At 46.7% G+C, this 26,625-nt stretch overlaps 1 protein-coding gene across 1 annotated transcript; it reads right to left on the bottom strand.

Annotated features, from left to right (window-relative positions):
• Positions 1–444: 444 nt before the first annotated feature.
• LOC119385493 (kelch-like protein 10) lies at positions 445–26,625 on the bottom strand. Its single transcript, XM_037652917.1, has 7 exons — positions 26,437–26,625; positions 24,131–24,337; positions 23,180–23,389; positions 17,760–18,153; positions 13,987–14,182; positions 10,851–10,983; positions 445–531 (listed from the first exon to the last, which is right to left on the bottom strand). The coding sequence occupies exons 1-7, from the start codon at positions 26,623–26,625 to the stop codon at positions 445–447; spliced, it is 1,416 nt and encodes a 471-aa protein (XP_037508845.1).

Here is a 26,625-nt window from a genome sequence, read left to right as displayed (position 1 = left end):
AAAAAAGCCTCAACTAGCTCACGTGCCGTCTGGTCCCTATGACGTGCGAGCACTTTCGCATCAGACAAGCGAGGAGTACACTTACACTCACGGCAGTGCAGGGCCAAATTAGACGACGGCTGCCGTGAGTGTAAGTGTGCTCCTCGCTTGTCTGATGCGAAAGTGCTCGCACGTCATAGGGACCAGACGGCACGTGAGCTAGTTTAGGCTTTTTTCATTTTGAAAGCTGGAGATGACTGTGTGGCAAAGCCTTCCCTAGCGTTAACTAAGGCAGAGATAACATACCTGGATGCGCACATCTAAGGTTTTCGGTTGTGTTCATGGTGAACATGTGGTTTGGGCTGCCTATATATTTTCGTCTTTCTAATAAAAGTTCAGTTGTTAGTATGCGCTTGTGGTGTAGCCTTCTTAGTCTAGTCTTACGTTTTTTCGCGCTTTTTGCATTCAGCAGTTGCTCAGCGCGCACGTCGTCGGTCCGCTGTAGCCGATGAAGTTGTGAAGCGTCAGGTCCTCGGCGCGCGCGTGCGTCTCCTGCAGGGCGAGAATGTCGAATTCATGCAGAGCTTTGTGCTCCGCAAGTTCGGCGTGTCGGCGGCGCAGCGAGCGCCAATACCATTGCAGGATGCGCGGCCTGGAACGATTGCTGGGGTCCCTAGCCATGTTGGTTTAGGGCTTGTTGTGCGGCGAGAGCCGCGACGCACAGCGAGTGGGCAGGAGAGTTCGGCGGGAGAAACTCCAGCGCTGTTCTGACTGCTGCTGCGAGCACGGCGATCGCCGAATCACGCCGAGCGCTCGCAGAGGGGTCGGCGGGACCGACTGAGCGCACGCGCTTATGTACACGTGAAATGGGGGAGAGAGATGAGAGAGTGGGTTACAGGCTGTACTTGGCTGCGGCGCGGCTGCACCACTTGAGAGGAGAGGCTGAGCCGCGACTGCAGAGCGAGGGAGGAAAAAAGGCAACCGAACACCTGTGTGAAGGAGGACAGTGGGAGAGAGAGTACGCGCATGCGCAGCGGAGCGCGAATGCCACCACCACCGCCGGACACAGCCCCGAGGAAATGCTGCTTCGCGTCTAAAAAAAAGAAACGGAAGAACAGCGGGAAAAAAAGGAACTGAGAAGCAGCCATGCGAACGATAAATGCCGGCCCCTGCCGATAATATTGAGCATAAGGCTCCAGAGGGGTAGGCGCCACTACTTGACAATCCAAGACTGCACCAACTCCAGTCGTCCTGCAGTGCACCGACGGCACCTGTTCGTGACCAGCAGCGTCTCCAGCTGACTCAGTCGAACGTCGAGCACGGCGTCCACGACTCTGTGGTGTCCATTGCGGAGCGCTCACCATTAGTAGCCTGGGATCAGGGTGATGCGCAGTCGACTTCTCACTCTGCTTTTATGCGGATCGTGAAGTGCATAGAGATACCTATGAACTGTACTCTGTAGGTATAACGCGAGTTCTCTGAGAACTTAAAAAATGTTTGTACGTGTGCCTACAACAGAGAAAACCCACTTCAACCTTATTTTCTAAGTGGAACCTGTTATGGTGAATACGGTACACCGCGACAACCGGCCGTGCTAGCTTAGAGAGTAGGGTGTCGCACTGCTAGGCTCGAGGGCGCGGGTGCGACTCCCGACTACAGACCGCATTTCGATGGGAGTGAAATGCAACTACACCCACGTCCTCAGATTTGGGTGCAGGTTAAAGAACTCCAGGAGGACAGAAGTAATCCTCAGTCCCCCACTATGGCATGCCTCATAATCATGTATTGGTTATGGCACGTAAACTCCAATGATTATACAAAGTGTTGTTTCTTTCAGGCGATACAGACTTCTTATAAATTTCCTATGGCAGTAAAACTCCTGTATTTTTCGCACACGAACTCTACGTCGAGGTAGGAATACATTGCCGCAGCTGAACTGACATTGTCGCGACAAATGAACAAGAACTTGTTAATTAACTTTTTAATTTTTTTTTACTTGAGGACAGTTTATATTACAAAATTGTAGTACATAACAATTTATGGCGTACTTACTGTTTAGAAATCAAAAATATTGTGCGTAATTCGATTATATTCATCATCGAATTTTACGGGCGATGTCGAAACTGATCGCGCATGGCTGTCATAGGATTCTTATAAAAAATCTGTATTATCTAAAAAACACCCTGGATTATTAATAATCGTCTACATGCCAGGACAATGAACAAAATTCTTCCTATACTTAGGTGGTGACGACAAACTGTTTTATCAGCGTCATGTGTGCATATCTTTACGATCGCCGACAGTAACAAGACGCAAGGCGTTGCCATATTGTCACGCACATCCAACAAGATTTAAAAAGGGGATTCACTGTAGAGGAGTCTACGGTCCCTCCTGCGCAGTCCCTTCCGGATGTAAATACGTCGGTTGAAGACAATTTAGTCAACTGTGACGGCGCCGCGGAAACCAGATGTTCTGACAAGACTTGTACATGTTACAGGAAACAAGTAACCGATTACCATTACAATTACTTCCTTTAAAATGTAATTGGTTACAGTGCTGACTTAAAGCCCCAGAAAAGTAACTTAGCAATTACAAAAATATAATAGATTACGTGTGCGTTACTTTCCTTTAAAATTTTATTGCCGTAACACAATAACACAAGTTTACTCAAACAACAGCGAACTATACGGTGGCTCTACACGGTAGAGAGAAGGCTGGAGGCTTGCGTGAAGGCTGGGAGGCTTACTGTGGCTTCTGTGATAGTGCTATACGCTGTTAACTTTCAACAGCAGTACTTTTCAAAGCAGTCGTCGCTGGTTCTTCCACGTTTCCTCGTCAAGAGGTCAGCTGCAAAACTGAACCCTCTCCCAATGCATGCGCTGGAGGGAAGGGCGGTATTATAGCGTGGGAACCCCTTGCGCACCAGCTCCTAGTTCCGCAGTGCTTCGATGCTGGTGTCCATGTCCTCTATGAAGCGTCGTGCTTCGCTGTTGCTGGCTGGCTCGTTCAAGGTAGGGCCAAGGAAAAGGTGAAAAAATAGGCTCTGTATGTACCCCCAGCTGACAGGCCGGAGGGTCCCTACAAAGCGGTCGTATAATTGTCGGGACGAGAACCGCTGTAGAAGACTGGTTACAACTTGATTTTGGAAAAAAAGTTATTGCTTACCGGTAATCAATTAAAAAATGCAACTGCACTACCCAGAACGTTGGGGTTTCGAAAAAGTAATCGATTATGTTACAAAATGACAAGAAAATGAAATTCATTCCAAGTAATCGATTACTTGTAACGCGTTGCGTACAACTCTGCTTCAAATTGACCAATACAAGTTAAATACAGTTTCTCTATGCTCCCAAGTTTGACTACCAATTTTGTTGAATCAAGGAAAAGATAGATTTAGGTGCGCACTAAAGAACCCTCTCTCGCCTAAATTATTCCAGAGACCTCCACTGCGACTTGCCTCATAAGCATATCGTGGTTTTCGCGCGTAAAACCCCAGCAAGTTATAAATAAAGGCTTTAGTGCGACAAAAACAGCAGCGTCCGATGAATATGTATAGGTGCCGATCTTTTGCGCAAGCGCGAAAAAATAGCTCTCCTGGTGCATTTCCCGCATCGCGTGTCGCGCTGTTAAGTGCGAATTTTCATGTCATTACAAAGAGTTACTGTAAATCGCATCGATGTTTCCACAAACAAATATTTTAACACGAAAGTGTTTTATGCCGGGGTCCACCAAGACTTCAGTGACGTATTTCCGTCACGGAAATGACGTCGAAAAAATATACACAATCAGATGGCAAAGAAAAAAAGGTACCGTCAACGGGCATCGAACCCACGACCGCTCGGTCCGCAACAACAGATGCCGGGCACGCTATCCACTGCGCCACGGTCACAGAGTCTGGAGGCTTTACGAACGCGCCTTTTATCTACCACTCTCCCTGTCGGCTGGGTGGTCTTGACCTCTGGGAGTGGTAAGGTAAAGTAATTCGTCATTGCTGTGGCCTCCGCGACTAGCACCTGCAACGCGTTTACGCGTCCGTCCCATTCGGCGCGTTTTCAATAAAAGTTGAATTTTGTCAATGCCTTAACACACCGCGAGGTGGTGACCTTTGCCCCAAGCGTCGTAAAAGCGTCGGCCTCGCTCAGCATCACGCTAATACAAACCAAAAAATTGGCCGCGTATCTGCGTGCTTCGCTGCAAATGTCGTCTAAAGACGATAGAAGAGGCGCTGCGTGAGATATGGACGCCATCTGGCAATACGTCGGGAAACACGAGTGCTGTGTTGCGGGCTGGTACTCCCGGCGCAGCGGCAGGCGAAGACCGCCGGTGACCAACGCGACCGGTGGGGACGCCGGCCAGCCCGAACACGCTGTTTGGCGCGATGCGCCGAAGGAGAAGAAACGTCCGCACTCAACGAGTACTCTCCACACACTCTTTTATTTACACGTCGCCTGGGTAAAACAGCAATGCCAGCAAAACTTCTTTGCAGACTAGTTGGTTCATACTTGTAAACTCGCCCTTACTGCGCCACCAGCAGGAAAGAAGAAGGGAGACAGGAAAGGTTGGTAGTCTGCGCTCTTTCCTGTCTCCCTTCTTCTTTCCTGCTGGTGGCGCAGTAAGGGCGAGTTTACAAGCAATGCCAGAGCGGCGCCCCCTGTCATTCGTACAATGCAATACTGAACCGAAACCGAAACACAACATGAGCTTGTGCAGAGGGCACGGAGGAAGACAAGTTTCAGCGCAGTCGCATTTTCAGCGCAGCTTAAGAAACTAGGGTTGTAACATTGTAGGGCGAGTAGGGCCAGAAGGACCGTCACGACGAAAACCTGCCTCCTCAGTCGTATTCGCCTGGAACGTTGGTGTGGCTTCGCGTTCCCTCCTCCACTCCTGGCCTTTCCACAAAGCTACTGCCTAAGTACGAAGGCCCCTACCGCGTCCTACGTCAAGCATCCCCAGTTAACTATATGATTGAGCCTGTTCAATCATCTACGGGCCGCCGTCGTCGCGGCCGCGAGACTGTTCACGTCGATCGACTGAAGCCGCATTATGACCCACCAGCTGTACCTGTTCCTTAGGTCGCCAGGATGGCTCCTTTTCCGCGGGGGAGTGATTTGTAACATGGTACGGCGCAGACAAGAACGCCTGCGAAAGAAGACGACGAAGACGGTGGCTGTTGGCGCTCGCGCTTGCTCGGCTTGGAGCGCTGATCGCTTCAGCTGTGGCAATCTTTTAATAAACGCGTTACTGTCTCAACGTTAAACGCATACCATCAAGGTCTTTAAAATTGCGTATCTATCTATTTTCTGTTAAAGGAACACACCGCCTAATGCTTAGCTAGTGATGTTGCGCCTCAGATATGCGTAATGTTTGCTTTTTGATCAACAATGTACACAAGTATGAACCTAGTCAGCCGTTCACGATGACTGGCCCTTGGGCAAGTGGTTCAACTTTGGCCGAGTGGTTGAATCGAGGGACGTGCCGACAAACAGAAAGACAGACAGAAAGACAGACCAAAATTTCTGCGTTTAAGTTCCCCAAGAAAGACTATCGTCTTTAAAATAGCTCTGCGACGCACGCCTGCCTCACCTGGCTGTAACAGCGCGTTCCATGCTCACGCGCTCGCCCCGAGAAAAATCGCGGCCAGGCTACCGGGGCGGCACGACGCGCTTTACGTTTCCCTCTAGTCCGGCCGTGGTGTTCAATCACATTTTAACATGCCGCGGGATGGCGACCAAGTTCTGCGTCCAATATGCGACGCTCTTCTGGCTATCACACCTCGTTCTCTGATTACGCTTTCACCGTTAACTACTACAGCTACCACAAGGGTTTGTTTAATCATTTAACATGGACGTTAGTCGTCGGGATGGAGACGTACCACCAGTCATCAAAGTGGGTGCATACACGTTAAACGGCGCCATTAGCTGCCACACATCAATATACATTGTGCAAACTCTCTTATATCAATGTACAGTAAGCATTCAGTTACTTCTGTATGGGCACGCTTTACTTTCGTGTTATTCCGATTCCTATGACGGAGGGATCAACCGTGTTTTTAAAGACGATAGTCTTTCTTGGGGAACTTAAACGCAAAAATTTTGGTCTGTCTTTCTGTCTGTCTGTCTTTCTGTTTGTCGGCACGTCACCCGATTCAGCCAACCGGCCAAAGTTGAACCACTTGCTTACCGCCCACCCATCTTGAACTGGTACGGCTGTTCATACTTGTGAACGTTGTCGATCAAAAAGTAAATATTACCCATATATGAGGCGTAACATCATTAGGTAAGTATTAGGTGGTGTGTTCATTTAATAGAAAATACGTAGATACGCAATTTTAAAGACCTTGATGGTATGCGTTTAACGTTGAGACAGTAACGCGTTTATTAAAAGATTGCCACAGCTGAAGCGATCAGCGGTCCAAGCCGAGCAAGCGCGAGCGCCAACAACAACCGTCTTCGTCTTCTTCTTTCGCAGGCGTTCTTGTCTGCGCCCTACCATGTTACAAATCACTCCCCCGCGGAAAAGGAGCCATCCTGGCGACCTAAGGAACAGGTAAAACTGGTGGGTCATAATGCGGCTTCAGTCAATCGACGTGAACAGTCTCGCGGCCGCGACGACGGCGGTCCGTAGATGATTGAACAGGCTCAATCATATAGTTAACTGGGGACGCTTGACGTAGGACGCGGTAGGGGCCTTCGTACTTAGGCAGTAGCTTTGTGGAAAGGCCAGGAGCGTAGGAGGGAGCGCGGAGCCACACCAACGTTCCAGGCGAATACGACTGAGGAGGCAGGTTTTCGTCGTGACGGTCCTTCTGGCCCTACTCGCCCTACAATGTTACAACCCTAGTTTCTTAAGCTGCGCTGAAAATGCGACTGCGCTGAAACTTGTCTTCCTCCGTGCCCTCTGCACAAGCTCATGTTGTGTTTCGGTTTCGGTTCAGTATTGCATTGTACGAATGACAGGGGGCGCCGCTCTGGCATTCCTGTTTTACCCAGGCGACGTGTAAGTAAGAGAGTTTGTGGAGAGTACTCGTTGAGTGCGGGCGTTTCTTCTCCTTCGGCGCATCGTACCAAACAGCGTGTTCGGGCTGGCCGGCGTCCCCACCGGTCGCGTTGGTCACCGCCGGTCTTCGCCTGCCGCTGCGCTGGGACTACCAGCCCGCAACACAGCACTCATGTTTCCCGACCTATTGCCAGACGGCGTCCATATCTCACGCAGCGCCTCTTCTATCGTCTTTAGACGACATTTGCAGCGAAGCACGCAGATACGCGGCCAATTTTTTACTGATACTGATGTGCACTAGGGCGTCATTTCCGCTACCCGAGCACGCAGTCTCGATTTTGTTACCTTCGTAAGGCATTTTCAAGAAATTTAAAAGCCTTGACTAGGCACTACACAAAAAAAAAAACTAGAGGCGACCCTAGTCCTTAAATTCGGTGTCTGGTAGTGGCACTCGTACCTCGGCGTTCGTGTGCTCTGGTGTATTCCTTGGGCTAACATTCCGTTTCGTCGCGCTGCCGAAGCAGATCTCAGAGGCCACGTATAAAGAGGCTCGTGGCTGAGAACTGCTCCTCCGGGTACCACAACGATCCCAGCTGCTCACAAGGAAACCGTCTGCTCTCTCAATGAACTTATCAAATTATTTTCATTAATTATCCTGACAGTTAAATTGCCCTTACCCTAAGTAAACTTATGCTCCGGTATCCTATGTCTGTGCTACGGAATTCAATATATAACATTAAACTTGAACCAGAACGCCACTTTTGTACCAGCTTTATTTTTTGCTCTACTCTATGCGGCTATGCTATGTTTTACCGTCCTCCTCTTCCTCTCCCTCTGCTCTCTCCTCATCACCCTCACTTCCGTTTCCGCCTCCTTCTTATGCCATATTATACATGGCTATGCTATGCTTTACCCTCTCCCCCTTCTTTCCATCTTGCTCACCCTCACATCCGTTTTGCGGTCCTTGCTAACATATATTACACGTGGTAATGCCATGCTCTACCCTCCCCCTCTTCCTTTCCCTCCTCCTCACCCTGACTTCGCTTTCCAGCCCCCTTGCTATGCTATGCTATACACGGCTATGCAATTATTTATCCTCCCCTTCACTCTCACAACACTCATCCTCACCCTTACTTCCTTTTCCCACCGGCTTGCTATATTATACTGTACACGGCCATGCTATGCTTTACCCTCCACTCCTCTTTTCCCTCCTCCTCAGCCGCACTACCCTTTCCCGCTCCCTTGGTTATACAATACTATGCATGGTTATGCTATGAATGGTTTTGCCTGCGCGACACCATATACGGCTATGCTGTGATTTACCCCCTCCCCTCCTGCTCACTCTCACTTTCCTTTCCCGTCCCATTGCTATACTACACTATACATGGCGATGCCATACATGGTTTTTTGCCTGCGTGACGCCAATTGACAACATGAGATGACAGCAGACAGATGACAGGAGAAATGAGGCAACAGCACGGGCCCCTAAAGTGCTCCGCACTTAAAAGTTAGTAGATGGGGAAGTTTGGCAAACTGCATGTGTTTGATACAGGAGGGTTACCCCTCGCTATAGCTCAAAAGGTGGCGTTGCTGCTATCGACATGTGATTTGCTCATGTGTCTTGCGCTCTGCGCGCCGGCCGCTTTCGCTTACATTTGACTACGGATAACTATCGCAGCTTTTTGTGGACATCTTATGTCCTCCTAGTCTACTTAATCTATGTATATTGCGAGGGGAGTGAGTTTCCCTGTCGTAAACACCGTGACTCCTTCGATTTGTACTATAGAACTGTTCTGCTGAACCGGTAAGATGTGGAGAACAGATATAAAGGGGGTGGGTGCATTTAGAGGTATATGACGCCATGAACAGTTGGAAATTCAATGGATCTTTAGGCCCGCAATTATGCATACCTAACGAACAATCGCTCATCAACGCATCACGCGTTGAGTGTCCTCAGAAAGCTTGTAGCATTAACGAGGTATGACTAGCTAATACATTGTGGTTCTCTAGTGGAACCGATAATAATGTGTTATGTACCAAGCTTCCCAAGTGGCATAGAAGCTTTATCAACATCTCAGTCAGAGAAACATTTTGTACTGGGGCGAAAGCAAAACACACAATGGCGGTAACTTCTCTTTTTGTTTTCGTATCTCGCCCCGGGGCTTCGGTACATGTGGTCTGCGAGACTGTTTCCCAGGCACTCGCGTGTTCCCTATTATAAAGATGGCCATTGCGCATAAAACAACCATTCGACGAAATGAGATAATTTCAATGTTCTACGTCTTGGGAAGTGTCGCTAGCATGTATAGGCATCATTTCCTGGTTTTGTCGACATATATGCACTGTGACAGCTCAGCCAACAACCAAAAAAGATTACCAGCGACCGTTTACTCAAAAGCATGTATTGTTGGGCGAGTTCGTTATAAAATAGGTCAAAATCTAGTAAAGACAGAAACAAAGCGCCAATATCATCACCGTCGTCTCGTTACAGTTTTTTAGAGCTTTATTTTATGATCGTTTACTCGCATACGATAGCAACTTGCGTTTGCTTATCAGATGCTACCAACTAGCCTGGTTAGACGGCCTACTCAGAGCGCAATAAAGCCACAACACGCCTGTTTGTTCTGCCTCGTTAAGTGCGAAAATGCAAAGCGCCCTAACACTCAGCTGCCATTTCCTTTTTTTTTTTCTTTCGCGAAATGCTTACATGCCTCATGAGAAGGGTCACATAGCCAAAAGGCAGCGCAAGGCAAAAAAAGAAAACGTGAATCATTAAAAACCAACCGCGAGCTTGGGGGCTCCAGGCACGCTTCCAGGAGTGCGTCGCTTCATCATTGCAACGTTCGCGTGACTCAGCATAAATTCGCGTGATCACCGCGCGCCTCGTAGATCGAAACGCGTTCGCTTCGTTGATGCGGTGTTCACGCGATTAAAAATAAAAAAGAGGCGCTCGAGCGACTTTCACTTAGTCTTTGCGAAATCGTAAAACCATGGGCAATGAAGACGAAAATAAAGAACACGGTCCTCAGGCGGCAGCAGAGGTCGAAGAGACCTTCCGCGGAGCGACGCCAGCCGCTTGGGCAGTATTAAAAAAAAAGCGGCGTTGGCGTGACTCGGCTAACAGACGTCTAGTGAAGCGAAATCCATACGAAAGCGAGTGAAAGCACGACTCTGAAGATATGAGGATAGTATAATAATTGTTGGGGTTTAACGTCCCAAAATAAATATGAGAATAATGCAGGCAAGTGAGGTGGGTACTGCGTTAATGAAAATAGTGAAACTTATTTATTTTACGCAGGACAATGTAAGTTAAGTAAATACAAAGTTAATTATTGAATATTTGTTAGAGAAAGCAACATTCGGGACTGTTTAGTGAGCGTAGGACGTCGATACGAAATGTACTATAAAAGAGCCACACCTGATGGCTTTCGCCTTCGAGTCGTCTTAGGCGTATGCATGAGAGACCCCGCGAGTTCCACTTTGTTTTGTTTTTCACTTGCGAATGCTGAAAAGGCGTCTTTATATAGTAGACAGAGCTCGTCGGCATGCACGCGCGTTCTGAGCCGCGTGATCTGTTTCAGATGGATCCATGTGACCTGGTCGCCAATCGGCGCTAGTGAGATCCTCGTATTGTCGACAGGCTCCGGTGGCCACCTCTTCATGTTCTACTGGCCGGATCTAGCAACCTCACTTGCAAGTCAACCGTTTGTTAAATAGTTCGGCTGAATAACTTTTCTGTTTTTTTTTACTTTGCTTGCTGCATAGGCGTATTTAATCCCATTTAAATCTAGACTTCCGTGTCGCTTACCGGTGTGTCCTCCCAGCGCGTAGATGTATGCCCCGAGCGTCACGGCTGCGACATAGGCCCGTGGTACGTGCATGGAGGACTCCACTTTCCACTCACAGCTGTCCATGTCGTAACTCATCGTTGAGCGCAAGTACTTCCGCTCTTGCATGCCGCCAATCACGAAGACACGCCTGCCATATACGGCAACTGCGTGGTACGCTCTGCAAACGTAGGGGTTATATTTCAGAAGTTGCGAAGGGACATAACGCATGCTTGCTAGAACACACATGATATACTACTGAGGAATAACTTCAAAATATCTCAGTGCAGATCCGCACGGGAACAATACGTATTGTCAACCAAGGTTGGCTAACTTGGTCATTTATGCTTATGTGCATTGGCATCTGTGTAATAATGTTGAAGTATTCTTCTTCACTTTTCGTTTCTTCCTATACATACCAAGTAAATAACCTTGACCGAATACCGGTATTCAGGAGCCGTAGACTGGCGCTAACTGCCAGCCGGACAGACATTCAGCACTTTTATTAGGCAGCAGCCAAGGAGAGCCCAAGCCAACGTAACTGCTTTTAGGGCATGCACCACGGTATCACTCTGCTCAAATACCGGCTGCATTGTTTCACATGGCAGCCGCAACAACCTTAGCTAGAGCTTAAAGGGCCCCTAAACCACCCAGAGGTCGAAATTTAGTTGTGGTGTTGTAGTTGTGCACGAGTCTACAGCGAACTCGTAGACGTGAGAATTTTTCGAAATGGGACCTTAATAGCTGAGGTACACTCGTTGATGAATAAAGAACGTCCCCCGCTTCCTTCGCCCTTTTCTTCGCTAAGCTCCGTTCCTAGGCTCGTGTCTCCTCCTGGCGGATTGCAAGGAGGAAAAGCGGCGAGCGCTCTTGCCTGCGAGAACACGAACAGATTCTTTTTGTGGATGACATTACCAGAGGCGAACGTTGACGTCACGGCCAACGCTGCGGATTACCGAAAGGCCTGGAGAGAACAACGAATTGCTTCTTGAAAGTGGGGCGCGGACGCGGCTCGTAGCGCTGCCGCGTTTGGCATTGTTCATCGTGACGGTATTCTGAACTCGATGCGCGCGTTTACTTTAAATGTTCAAAAAATATCGGAGTGCTTTAGGGATCCTTTAAAATAACCATTATTTCAATAACACGCTATTTACTACTTATCGTTCAATATAAAGACGTCGGTAAATGCATAATGATGAATGTTTAATGAAATTTGCTTTCTTCGACTCTGTTCAGAATGCCATAAAAACAACAAGAAGAAGAAAAGAAAATAACATTAAAACTGAGCTAGTTTGTGCATATTCGTCTTGGTGATTGCGCGCGCCGCTTTCAGAAACCGGCACCAAAGCAATAATGCATAGGCCATAACAAAAATTGCTGGGGCTTTACGTCCCAAAACTACAATGGGATAATGGGAGACACCGTAGTCAGAGTGGAGGTATCCGGAAATTTCAAACACCAGGGACGAAAGTGGCCGCCGTGGCCACGATTCCGTCCCGCGACCTTCGGGTCAACAGTCAAGCACCATAAAGACTTGATCACAACGACGGTTTAATTGCACACACCAAGCACATAATCGCAACTAATGTTATGTTGGAATACATATATATATCGAATCGGATCACACAAGTTTTCTAAAACAATAACACAAAATAAAAAGACATACCACAGGAAAACCCAGTGTAGTATGTACATGCCTGAATGACATGCGTTGCTTGACCTATATCCCTCATCCAAACGGGCATCGTAGTTAGACTAAATGCCACTCAGAGCGATTGATGGCAGGCCGACACATCCATCTACGTTCGTTGTGACACATAAAGCCTCTATTTAGCGTTCGAGTTGACTGTGATGCGCTAACGCCACCGTGTCCTCAAAGGTAGGCGTACAGCCGAATTAACAGATGTCTGCAGCAACTGAAATAGGGCTCTCATCCTGACAATCAGGGATGATACTTCTTCAGTGTAACAGAAGGACATGTTTAACTGTCACTGTATGTTTTGCAGCAAGACAGCGGAATTCCATTTATTCCCACAATGACTTGTACAAACAGGACACATGCCTTATCACTCGATATTACATTGTTTTAGCTTGTGCGGTATTCGTGTATAGGCAATTGTGTTTACGGAATAATTGGTTACTGGACGATGATGACAGCATCATGTGACGCCTCGTGCAACCACAATTGTATACACGTTTCTTTTCGCCTAGCGTTTTTTTTTTTTTTTTTGCAAGAACAATTATGTACTTGCCTGGTTCATCTCAGTCCTGCCAGATGGCAGCAACTATTTAGTCTACACCAAGTTAAGTAGGCGATCATGAGAGACCCAGACGTAGGCGGCTATATGGATAGATAGCGGTTTACGGCTAACATAACCGGGTATAACGCTAACGCAAAGAAGTTTCCGCAAAAACTAATGCTCTCGATTATTGCGACAGCAGTTATGGGGTAACTCGAGTCGCATTTTCGTCGTCACCTGGTTGGGTCGTATAAGGCCAATTAAATGACATCGACCGGCGCGTAGCATGATCTATGTGCGAGTGAAAGCATGCGAAGGCAGCCGACGATCGCGGCTCAAGCGGAGAGGCAACATTCTGGCCGTCTTTCGCCGCGCGAAGCTCCCATGAGGGAGCACCGGAGGGTTTGGGGGTGGGTGTAGGGCTGCTTTACGGATGCGTCGCTCTTTCAGGAACTGCGTACTTTGAGAGGCCCATCGTGGTTGCCCTATCTTGATAGGGATCACTAGACGGCTCAACTTTGTACGTGCTGATCTCTCATCGCTTACTTTTCACCCCGCTGAGATGCTAAAGGAGTTGGCCTTAATTAGTATGACATTCCAATTTGTTGCTTCAGCATCTATTGCATCGCGCGGCGAAACTGGCTTTTCTAACCACTATCATTTGCAAATTTAAAGAAGCACTTCTTAGCATCTTCGCGTATTCTTTTGCATGCTTCGAAGATCAATAAAGTTCCAAACTACATGCAAGGAGCGTGACTTCACGCCGCTCCTTGAACATCTTTATCGTGATTTTTTTAAGCTGACCTTCTGAACTGCTTACTTTATCTCCTCCTCTTATCCAATGTGCTGCACCAAATCGCCCGGCCACGGGCTATTCCTCATTTCTTGCGTCAACGTTGCATTCAGTGGTATAAACCAACCTTTATAAAGCAATGCGTGGTTACCTTGGCTCGAATGCAGACGCGTTCTCGTGGCGAACCCAGCGGTTGGCGAGTGGGTCGAAGGCCTGGATGTCAGACAACGCCTGGCCGTTGCTCCAGCCGCCCACCACAAACAGCATAGTGTACGGCAGGCGGGGAAGCCAGCGTTCAGGATTCTCCTTGCCGCATTTCTTGCATAGTGGCTTCATTGCGAGGCCACCTGTGGACAGATAGGGTTCCACTCCAACCCGTGAAGCAAACGCCAAAGACAATGATTGTCACAGAAAAATTTGCCGAAAATTCTTTGAGTGGCATTTTCACGCAAACAACCTAAAGGACAAACCAAGGATGCGAGCATTGTATAGTCGAAGGCAGTGAGGTGGCATGCCGTGACTTCATCACGTGACCTACGCGCCCACGCTCTGCAATGTATAATCTCACACTTCTGATTAGAGCAAGGGCATATGCGTGATGGGCTAACTCTCGGCGAGATCCTGGCATGGCCAAAGTGTACAACAAGGGTCGCAGACAACGAGCGCTTCCTATAATAAAGCTTTTGGACGCTTCATGCCGCATATCCGCTGCGGTGACGATATTTAGGTACCGTTTGCTATCACTTTGTAAAATTCCGTTGACATACCTTTTGACAGTGTTACATACGATTGTATAAGCCGATTCGTTACACATGTGCCATATGCAGTCTTCTACTATTCAGCGACCAATTCACCAGCCATTGACTCACGGATTGGATTGTCGCATTGAAGCTCAGGTCTGGAGAAAACATATTAGCAAAAAAGCACGAGGCCAATAAACATTGCATTGGCTATATATAGTACATATTTATGTTGCACCGCGTTTATCGCTTCCTTTTTGCCCTATATAGTTAATTATTTGACAAATGGCCCAAAAGATTCTGCTTACTTCTCTCAAACTTCGGCATGTCAAGGTGCTTTAGCGCCGACCTAGCCATTGCTAGAGCTAGGGACAACTGTGACAAGAATACTGCTCTAGTCGCAGCTCATGTGAGAAATGAAAAAAAAAAACGCTCTTGGTAACCATGGAAACCATAAGATAAATTAGCTATACACGTAGCACCAGTGGTTCCTAATTCGACGCAGAATTTGTGCATCTAAGTAGAACCTGCAAAATATGATATCACAGTTTATCTGTGTTTCCTATCTTGGGACTTTTTTGCGATTCCATACATCACCTGTGTGTATGTCGCACTTCCTAATAAAATTTTAGTTGCGAGTAAGCGCCTGTCCTGTGCGTCTTAATTCTTAGTCCTCGTCCCGTGAGCGCTGCATCAACCAAAGATGGACACATACCAACTAGCTCACGTTTCAGTGCTTAGAAGCTTCACTTTCGTTCGCTCACAAATTATGTATTCGATTCAAGTCCAATATACATGCATGAAGCCAGGTGCAGGTAAACTTTCTTTCTTTCCAAAAACGCGCATAAGTTTAGTAGCTTCGCAAGTCGAATAATAAGATGTCTCTTTTTTCGTTTGTAAATGTGGTGCCGTACCTGACATGCGATATTATCCAACTTGCTGCGCTAATATTTAAAAAGCTTTCAAATATTCTTCAACACATACATATACAAGCTGGAGCGTTGTATATAATTTGCGTACTGTAGCGTTAGTCGGGTCAATGCGTAGCACTAATTCTGTACTACAGTCAACTAGCATTCAAATACTATTGAGGCGAAAGCCTTAAATGCCTCATGAAACGTGAAATTTCACCGTCGGCGTGCCGCGCGGTGTCCTGCGGCGTGGGGGAAGAGTGTTGCAAAAAATGATCTGTGATGACGTCACAATATGCCGTCATCACGTCGTCACATTCCGCCAAAATTTGTGACGTCACGTGACGTAACGTCATATGATGACGCCATCATATGTCATCGCAGCTTGGTCAAAGATGGTCCAATCAAGGAGGCAATACAAAATCAGGTGAGCTCCCTCCGATCTTGGAGGCGGTGCCAAACAACGTTAGGCGCAGAAAGCTTTCGAAGGATGGCGGGGCAGCATCAACACAACGACTGAGAAAAAGGTGGCTTTGGCCTTCGAGCCGTCTTAAGGAAATGCAGAGTGGACTCGAATTTTTTTATTGAACGACGAAAACCCCGACATAGTTGAATATGCCAGGGGGACCGTCAACAGATTGAACATTTTGTGAAACTAACAGCTATACGTGTTTAATTTGTTTTAATTACCCGACGATTACGATTCTGCCTAATGCGAATTCTGAGCGCAGCTTCGTGTTGGGGCAAAGCCAACTGTGTTTGAAGTTTTAGCTTTCCTCAAGGTATCGACTACGCCATAAATCATAATTTTTGTGAAGTAGGACAGCACCCACTCGGCGCCATTGTTCGTCTTTCTGCGGATCAGCAAGGTACCTGCTACACATCTGTAAGGTGTTATGCGCACTTTGTTGACGCTGCATGTGGCTGATGACGATGAAGAATTATGGCTAAGCACTTTGCAGTGGGTGGGAAGCATTAAACCACACACTCGCTGCGCAAATAGCATTGTATGATGGCTGGTAGTGATTTTACTCTTCTGCCACGCTATAGTGCATATGTTAACGCGATTCCTTGCCCGGCGTGACGCCCGTATAGGGTCTTTTTGGTACTGAGCGTGGCTCTGTGTTAGAATACTGGACGGCCACGCAGAGGGTCCGTATTCAAATCCCATTCGATCCTGGGTATTTTTCTCATTTTATTTTCTCATGTATATCGGGTACGCCACAGACGGCAACGGTGATGGCGACGCCGCTCAACCCAGGAACGAGCGCCTAATGTGACAAAATGCATATATTCTTTCATGCCATGTCACTATGCATTAGTAGTATTTCAAATATCATTGTTACAGTGCAGATATGTAGTGTTGTGATCATCGATGTAAGTTCTGATATTATTGCTGTACATAATTACTCAGTGCGTAGCATGCCGCTATGGCTTTTTTTTTTGCGTAGTATGTATGTATTCCTGCATCTTTGTATCCCCACTCCTGCTTACAGCCTTCTTGGGCTAGCAGTACTTTACAAATAAAAATAAATAAATAAATAAAAGCTGCGTTTAAAAAAAAACAAATATCTGTCGCTTGACGTGAAGGAGTGTTTCTTATGAGTATTCTGTTATTGCTTAAATATTTCTATTTGTATTTGCATTTCAGTGTATGTTGTGTGTGTGTTCATCCATCATATTTTGCAAAAGCGTGTTGTGAGCGACGGATGCACTATAATTTCGCCGTTATTTCTCTTTCATGTGTGTGGGTATATTGGTTTGTTGTCTCCTTTTGCCACCATTAGGGGCATTGTGCAATGCCTTATGGTATATTCGACAGGTCGTTCTTGAGCGCTTCAGAGCGCTCTGGAGACGCTCGTCACGTTCGGCAGGTCGAAATCGAGCACTCTGAATAACTTCGGCTGGTTCTTTCCGAGCACCACGCTCCCACTCAGAACGCTCTAAGGCGCCCTCACTTTGACCTCGGAGCGCCATCGAGATCTGATCACGTGACCCCCACACCTCGTCTGTTTGCAACAGAAGACGCGGTGACCTGTATACTCTTCCAGCCTCCTACTGCTCTGGCGAGCGGCTGCACGTTCGGCTCGTACACGCGTTCTCTGGCTCGGATCAAGGGTAGTATCCGCACTGTTGCAATCCGAGTCGGAGTGCGGCGATGCCTAGTCGAATGTGTCATTAATAAATAAATAGAATAAAAAAAGTTAATACTGAGACAACGCGATGTTCCAAGACCCAGGTCCTGTATGCTGTCACTATACCGGTGTGCTCACCGGCGATTCCTGCGTCGCCATCTTCTACATCCATTTCCTCTGCGTCAATCTCTGCGGGAGCGGCCACAGCGCCAGCATCGGCAACTTCGGCATCGTTCGGGAGTGCAGCAGCTCCGAGATCGGCGGCGTCCGCAGGAGCAGCTTCAGCTGGGGCGACTTCTGCAACGCCGGCCTCTCCCGCTGCTTCTCTATCTGCCGCATCCATTTCTTCAGCAGCGTTTTGTCCGAGCAAGAACGGGATGGGCTTGCACAGGCAGGGGCCCCGTTCGAGAGCTTCCAACACGGCTTCACGATAGGCGAGGCTGTTGGCTAGCGCAGGGCACAAATTCTGGAACTCTTGCAGGGCGCTGCGCACCAACCGCGAAAAAAAAATAATGTTGTCACTATCATCCACCTTTGAACATGATAGCAAATAATTCGCATCACTGCAAAGAAAAAAAGAAAAGTAAGGAGGAAAAAAACATATGTGGTTTTACGCTCCGAACCCGTGTATGATGCATGCCGTGGCGGGAGACTCTAGGATGCTTTTGAACACTTAGGTTTTTTAATGTGCACCTAAATCTATGTACACGGCGGTTCTCGCATTTAAAGGGACCCTGAAACGGTTGCGACGATTTTGTACGAACACATTGAGCCGGTAGAGCAAGTCCTAAGGATCATTTACAGACCGATTTAAGCTCTGTGCGTAAACTGTGTAATTTATTACAAGGCTTTGAAGCTGCGAATCGCCACCGATCACAGCGGCTCAGCTAAACGCGTTTTCAAACCGCCCACTTCCAGTGCGCGTCGTATTGGAAGCGCGACGTCACGCAGGCGGCTGATCTGATTGGATATGTCCAGTACACGTCACTGTGGGCAGCGAGCGTCGTCTGCCTGTGTTACAACGTACACCGTGTTGACGTGAGCTGAGCGACAGTGTTTATCTCGAGGTTTCTTTTCTTGGATATAATTAATTTCCCTAGCCGTGTTGTGTACCACATATCTAGCAATTTCTAGCAATTGGTGACTTGTAAAGCTGCGACATCGTGCAATGTTCGTGAGGCATCTGGCGAGCGGAATCCCTTCAGCTCGTTGCTGCAATGAGCGTTGCGCTCTCGCTATCCGTTCAACGCCACGATCCACGTTTTTGAGGCTGTAACTTCACCCCTGAAGACACAACCACTTTAACCGAGTTTACGCTTATCGGTGATCGTTCTCGAATTATTTTTGTTTGTCCGCATGCTTTTGCAGATTGTCGCCGTACAGGAGAATAAAATAAGATCTGCTGGTAGTGTGGCGGCACTTGGCGGAGCAGATATCAACCACTCCGCGAGCTTCGTCTTTGTTGGGCCTCCGAGACTGCGCGCAACCCGTCGGCGCACAATATCTGAGGCCATGACTGGGCGAAGCTCAAACCGCCGAGTGCGCTCACGAGAGCGCTGCGATCGCCGGCGATGTCAGGGTGTCTGTGAGTTGAGGGTGCAAGGCAGTGGTGAGGAGGAGGGTACAGATATAAATTCCGTAGCGGCCTTGGTAGACAGTGCGTCGCTTAATTTCTGGTGCGAATGATTTGGGATATGCGCCTGCCTAAACGCTGACAAAACTTCAAAAAAACGTTTCAGGGTCCCTTTAATCTGAATCAAAATATGGCTGCCGTGGCCCGGAAACGAACCCGAGTCCTTCTGCTCAAAACAGCAACATCCTTCACTATGTCGTCACCTCTGGTTAACTATACCAGAGAGTGTTATTAATGATGGTCGATGCGCACGTAATTCTTCAGTCGCACTTCACCCCGTTGCCGTCCATGACACCATGCGAAACTGTCTGTGACGCATTACCCATGCACCACGTCGAGATATTCAAAACAGCCTGAAACATGTGCCTCTTATTTCAAAAAGAGCGCGCATTTCTCGTCTTTTTTTGGTTGGTTGAGCAAGTGCTTACGATAAGAACTCAGGCTGAGTTGGGTTACTTTCTCCACCTGCAGTCAGCAGGCGTACTGATCATGTTCACCTTATTTTTCTCTAATGGATTCGAATTTAACGGGCAACTCCAGCTAAAAACACGACGATGCACTGTAAAAACGTAGAGGTCCATTTTATTCGGCCTTTCTGCACGTGAATTGCACGCAACCACGGGAGTGTTAGCGCCAGAGTCAAAGCCAGGGCATGGTGCACAATGCACGTGCCCACTCGTAAAACTTCACCGTAGGATAGCTTCCATAAAACGACGCAAAACTAAATCCGCCCGCTCCGCCTGTGTGCCCAGTCGAGTAACTGCTCCCCTCCGCCATCACTTGAAAAATTATTTGCTGTGGCGCTGGCTAGCGCTGCACTTCAGTTTATTAAGCTTGCCAGAAATTTAGCTTTCATTCTGCACTTCAATAATGGAAGTTCAGCTGCTCATAACTTGAAATTGCGAATCACCACCGACTTGCTGATAGTTGTTTTTTTTTTTTTCTGTTTCTCTAAACAACAGCTATTCCGCATTAACTGCCAGCTGTCTTTCAGCTGCGCTTGGATGCTGTAGTACAACGTTTCATGCGTTACTTCTCATCTACTAGAGGCACTATCATGAATCTTGCTAATATGACTCACGCCCCATGGTAACGCAAGAACAAAGCACACAAAAGGGCTAACCCGCGAATGAACACGCAGACAGAGTCAAACGATCTTTCTGAAACATTCAAACGAGGTTACAATAAAATTTCAAACACAATTCACCCGTCCCAAATGCTATTGCCGAATATCTCTGTAAGCAGTCCGAAAGTGCTGAAGCCCATGAGAATTGTGAGCCCATTTCTGCGGTTTAAAAGTACATAAACTTGATAAGGATCATCCCCACATGCGACTCAACAACAGGTGTCGTCGCGAAACCAGACGTTTCTTAACAAAATTATGCGAGAACTATACAGTGGGTGCGTTCCAATATTCACCGTAGACAGCTAAATAGACAGCTAAGTGGACAGCGGCCATCTTAAGTCCCATTCCAATTATCACGTAGCCGGCAAAATAGACAGCTTCGAGAAAGACAAACATGATGCAGGCTACTTTGCTGTCCAAACAAGATGGCGGCCGCTCAGCGAAATGCTCGCGTAGCTCGGACGTCGCCGGTATGGTCGTCTGTACGCCAGTAGGCGCTTTTCCAGGCGCTCAATGTAAGCTACGTTAAATTTTAATGGGTTTGAACACGTAACAGGCTAAAGAAAGAACATTTATGTTTGTTTTTCTTAGCTTTCTCTTCTCGACGCGAGGTGGCATCATGTCGCGTAGACGTGTTCTAGACGCGATCTATTTCTCGGACAACACGGGCTCGATGCTCTCTTCTAAGCTGTCAGCGTAGACTGTCTACGATGCTGTCCAGAACTGGAACACAGCCAGGGGCGTAGGCAGAAATGTCTTTTTCGGGGGGGGGGGGGGGCACCTCCTTGATCCGACATTGGGTCTGGTAAGATAATAGGGGTCGAGTGTCATTTCGTGCTCTGTATCTCATGGGAAACAAATTTCGGTGGGGGGGGGGGGGGGGGAGCACGGGCCTGGTTTGCACTCTCCCCTCCCCTCCCTGGCTACACCACTGCAACTACAGTAATATTTGTTGGAGCTTTACGTGCCAAAACCAAGACATGATTCTGAGAAACGCCATAGTGGTGGACTCCTGATTAATTTCGAAGACCTGGGTTTCTTTAACGTGGCCTTAAATCTAAGCACACGGGTGTTCTTTGCATTCCGCGTCCATCAAAATGACGCTGCCGTGGCCGGCAATCGAACCCGCGCCCTCGATCTTAGCAGCGCAACAGATTACTTTCTAAGCTACCACGGCGAATAACATGTGGGTCATTCCACGCCAACTGTCCCAGCCTTGGCGCTGGACCATCTGCGATTTGGATGAAAAAAAATTGAGGACTATCTGTCCAAAGCAAGGTCTGCCACCAAAATATTTTTGGCGAAAATCATTTTTCAGTGCCGCAAACCGCATGTGAAGTTTTTCGGAAAGCTCGAAACTATGGCTCGTAAAAACGTTTTCAAAAAATCTCTTCTTTCTAAATTAGGCTAGGACAGAATTCTCTCTATAGAACGATCGTAGGCTTTACACCAAAAATAAGTTTCACGAAAGTTCAGGTTTTCATGGGTTTTTTACGTGGCCTTAAATATGGACAATTGCGGATTTTTGCACAGAAAGGCAACATTCAGTGAAATGCATTATTTTGTATTAACTGATCGCCAGGCAGCTTTAATGTAGCCACAAAATAGTATGAGACGTATATGTCGTGAAGTGGTGTGTACAGCTGGCGACAAAGTTACAAAAAAGTTCATTTTTGCACATGTTTAGTCGTAAATTTAACATTGAGGTTGTCCTAATAAAGTTATGCTAAATATTGCATTTAATAGAAACATTAGTTGTCTACTGACTGAGAAAGTTTTATCAAATTACTTTTTGTTTTAAGCAAGAAAAATATTTTTGAAGTTGTGTTCTGCCGGTGCTTGTTGTTGCTCGTGCTTTGTCTTCGCAGGAACGCGTCCAGCGGTAAGTACAACCTACGCGGGCGTAAGGTTCGTCACGGAATAGCTAGACAACATATTCATCTTTGCCCGTGCTTATTTGAATACTGTACTAGCGAGTATAGACCTGAGTCAACGAGAAATGCGAACCCCGCTAGAGCGCAGTGCGCCCATTCAAAATGTCATCGCTTTTCATGGCACTTACATGACACATTAATTAATTTACTAACTAGCCACTTAACTAAAAGTTCGGCCTGGCCTCCAAGATAACCAGCGACATCCTTTGCTGTGCGCGCTTGAATATATGATGTCACGCATTCATAACATAAGTAACTAAAGAACTAAAGCCGAAATTAGCAATATCTAACCTTGTCTTGCTAATAAATTCTTAATTTGCGCCTAAAGACGCATCGCCACAGCTCTCTCTTGTGCCATCAGCACAACGATAGCGTGTAAAAACGCAACACTTGTTTTACAATACTCTGCGACAGAAACGTTCATAAGATATGTAGAACTACAGAACGTTGAGGTAATTTGTAGGGTCGACACGCCGTGGCGGTCTAGTGGTTACGGTGCTCGACTGCTGACCCGAAGGTCGCGGGATCGAATCCCGGCCGCGGCGGCTGCATTTTCGATGGAGACGAAAATGCTAGAGGCCCGTGCACTTAGATTTAGGTGCACGTCAAAGAACCCCAGGTGGTCTAAATTTCCGGAGCCCTCACCTACGCCGTCCCTCATAATCATGTCGTGGTTTTGGGACGTTAAACCCCAATTAGTAGTAGTATAAGTTGGTAGGGAACCACCGTAGAAAAACTTAGGCATACAGATATGGACACAAGATAACAGAAGTGTTTGTATGGTCTTTTTCTTTCACTGGTGTCCGTGCCTGCACGCGTCAATAATGCGACGATTTTGAATGGAAATTGTTCTGCGGACACTTACGCTGGCTTTGCAGACGCCGACGCGAACGCATTGAAGCAGCCGCCGAAGCTCCAGCTGATCCAGCACGGGAGCGTCGCCGACGGCGTTGCACCAGCGCGCAATCGCGTGCAGCACGTCTTGCTCCTGCCGAACATTCAGCTCCGGGGAATCCAGCAGCTCGCAAAGCTGGCTGACTGGCATCTCTGGGAACTCTTCGCTCGTTCGCCATATCTGCATTCAATACGTGGGCACAAGCAAGAAACGATGAAAACTGCGGTGATGTAAACACCTTGGTTGCGCACGTATCTCATTTGATAGATGAATAACTCACCATACACACACAACGCTCCCCCAGAAGCGGTATCGCGGCTGGTATACACAGACGTCCTTGTATGGTCACATAGCGATCGAAAAAATCAAGTACTGTGAGATGAGTATCATGCTCTACCTTCGGGAAACTTTAAAAGCAACTCGAGAAAGTTACACAATTTCCCAATTGCCTCATTGACAGAGAGAAGACCAGAAGTAGCTAACAAGGAAGTTATGCATAGCGGCAGCTAAACACGCACCTAATAGGTGCATGTTTAGCAGTTTCTTTACAGATTCTTGAAAGAAACCGGTCCCCGGTTGAAACGCCGAAATATAATTTTCTTTTGTTTTTGTATGTTCGCCGGAACTTCATATTATTTATTAATCACAGGATCTAAGGAGAGTGAACTGACGCGCACGCACGCACCGCACACACATACACACGCACGCAAACACACACACACACACATATATATATTAGATTAGTAAATATATATATATATATATATATATATAGTATATATATATTATATATATATATATATATATATATATATATATTATATATATATATACACACACCGGGGATATGGCTGGAGCATTCACTGCTATCATATGAACTAAACTCAACAGGCTTGCGGTAGAGGCGAACATGCTGCCCACCTTGTCAAAATGCTCATGCACATATTCCGTCACGCAGTCTCCTGAAGGTGAGCAGCTGTACTGCTTGGTGACCTCAGCCACACCGAGGCAGTTTTCGGCTTGAACATTACGCCGCAGCATCTCCATGCACTTCTCCCGGCACCTGTCCATGAGCAACATGTCGGCCGTCGCCAGCACCTCCCCCACGTTGTCGTTGCTGACGCATAACTGCGTGAAAAATGCGCGACCACCGGGGGCGCAAGTTATTCAGCATAGTTAGGGCACGCTGAGAGTTCTATAACCACCATGAACTCAGACTGCCGTTAAAGCCACTCTTGTGGTGTTGTTGCGCACGATCTTTCTAATCTCAAAACGTTTTTCAGAAATATTGGGCAACTGCGTTATAGCATGGATTACAGAATATCTTCCCGCAAGCCAGCAGCCTGTGGTGCTCAACGTTTTTTTTTTTTTTAGTGGCACGTGTACCGAGTGATACTACTTAATATGTTTTCAGATCACACTGTCAAGCGCCGGTGTGAGTTGTCCAAAAAACCATGAAAAAATTTTTTTAATATATGGAAGGGTTGGAATGGGTTAAAGCTAAGTGTCTTATAGGATAGAGTGGACATGAAAGTGTGTCACAAAAAAAATAAAATATAATTGGTGAAATTTAGTATAAACGCTTCAGCAAACTCGTACGAACTTGATAGCTCTTATTCAAAGTGCAGAGTTATGTTTTAAGGCAAAAGCCTTACATGCGTCATCGAACGGGAAGTGAACGCCGGCTTCGCAACAACAGGAAGGATGAAAGAAGTTGCGTGATCAGAGATTACTGTCAAATGGCGTCATCATACGATGTGATCATGACGCATTTTCGCTGAGCATGCTCAGCGTCAAGCAGACGTCAAGCATGGTGCTGTCTATAAAGCAACCCCATTTCCTTTTCCATTACTTTATAGACAGCACCATGTTTGGCGTCTGCATCCCAGGTCAGTGGGCATGGACTGAAGATTGCCGTTGCGAATGCTTCATGCCGCTTGAGTTACGTTGGCGGCGAAAAGCTGGTGGAGATACAAAATTTCAAAAAAATGTTTCGCAAGTTAAAAAAAATAATACCCTTTTGTAACTTTGTCTATGTTCAGCTAATACATAGAGCTTTCAAATGAAGTATCGTGCATATTTTTAGTCCGACCACCAAGGCAAGTTTTTTGACGATGAATACAGAGCTTTTCTAAAAAAGTGAACTTCGCATTTTTTTTCAGACGATTTGCTACACCTTCAGCGACTAAATTATTTTTCTTTTGTAGTATGTCGAACAGGCTTCCAGTATATAATTAATTTCTACCCTTTGAGTTTGCCTTGTTCCTGAAAAAAAATATCAAACTTTGCAACTTTATTCAATTTGCTCGTGCGAAAAGCCATCGAGGAATCGATTATACATAAATAAGACATTATTTTACAGTTACATCATTTCATTAGCTTGCCGGCAATACCATTTTATTTAGTGCATCCTCTAAACGCCCTTTGAAAAAATTGTTGTTTGATGCCCTTTAGCTCAGTCGGCGCAGAACTACAGACTCTCACAACAGCGGAAAGAGTTTTGGCAACAGAAATATACGAGCAGAACGAGTTTTGAACTTCAAGAAGAAACGTGGGAAATTTTTTCAGCCATATTTGTGATGGTCGGAAAAACGCTGGGTGATTTGCATGGAATGATCCATAGATAGATAGATCGATAGATAGATAATAGATAGATAGATAGTAGATAGATAGATAGATAGAAGAAGATAATAGATAGATAGATAGATAGATAGATAGATGAGAGATAGATAGATAGATAGATAGAGATAGATAGTATAGATAGATAGATGATAGATAGATAGATAGATAGATAGATAGATAGATAGATAGATAGATAGATAGATAGATAGATAGGATAGATAGATAGATAGATAGATATAGATAGATAGATAGATAAGATAGATAGATAGATAGATAGATAGATAGATAGATAGATAGATAGATAGATACCTCAACGTCACTGACGTTCGCTAAGAATTCTTTCGCATTTAAAATTCCGGCAGATACCACACATTCTGGGAGTCGATGTCATGCGAAGCAGTAGGCGAGTAGCGTCCTATACCGCATTTTTTTTTATTACTTTGGGCCAAGCGTGACGAGTTGTACCGACGTCTTCGTAAATTTTGACGTAGGCGGCTAGACAGATATATAGATATGTAGATAGAAACGGTCAAAGTGTCTTTGTTCGCCAAAGAAAAGCTTCGCATTTAAAAAGTAGCTCGAGAAAGGAAGTGTCGATAACGTACCTGATCGGTGTACTCGTGTGCCAGTAATACATGGAGCACGGATCCCTTGACTCCACGCAGGAGGACATCGGTTTTGCCGTCGTGGAACAGACCTCGGAAGTAAGGGCTCACCGTGCGTAGGAAGGACCTGTGCACCGGAAACGCGCCACCGTCCTCGGTGCGCAACACGCAGTCTCCCGAGCAGGACAT

The sequence above is a fragment of the Rhipicephalus sanguineus genome, chromosome 3, assembly GCF_013339695.2.
Source record: "Rhipicephalus sanguineus isolate Rsan-2018 chromosome 3, BIME_Rsan_1.4, whole genome shotgun sequence".
NCBI lineage: Eukaryota > Metazoa > Arthropoda > Arachnida > Ixodida > Ixodidae > Rhipicephalus > Rhipicephalus sanguineus.
This window is presented reverse-complemented; position numbering and strand designations above follow the sequence as displayed.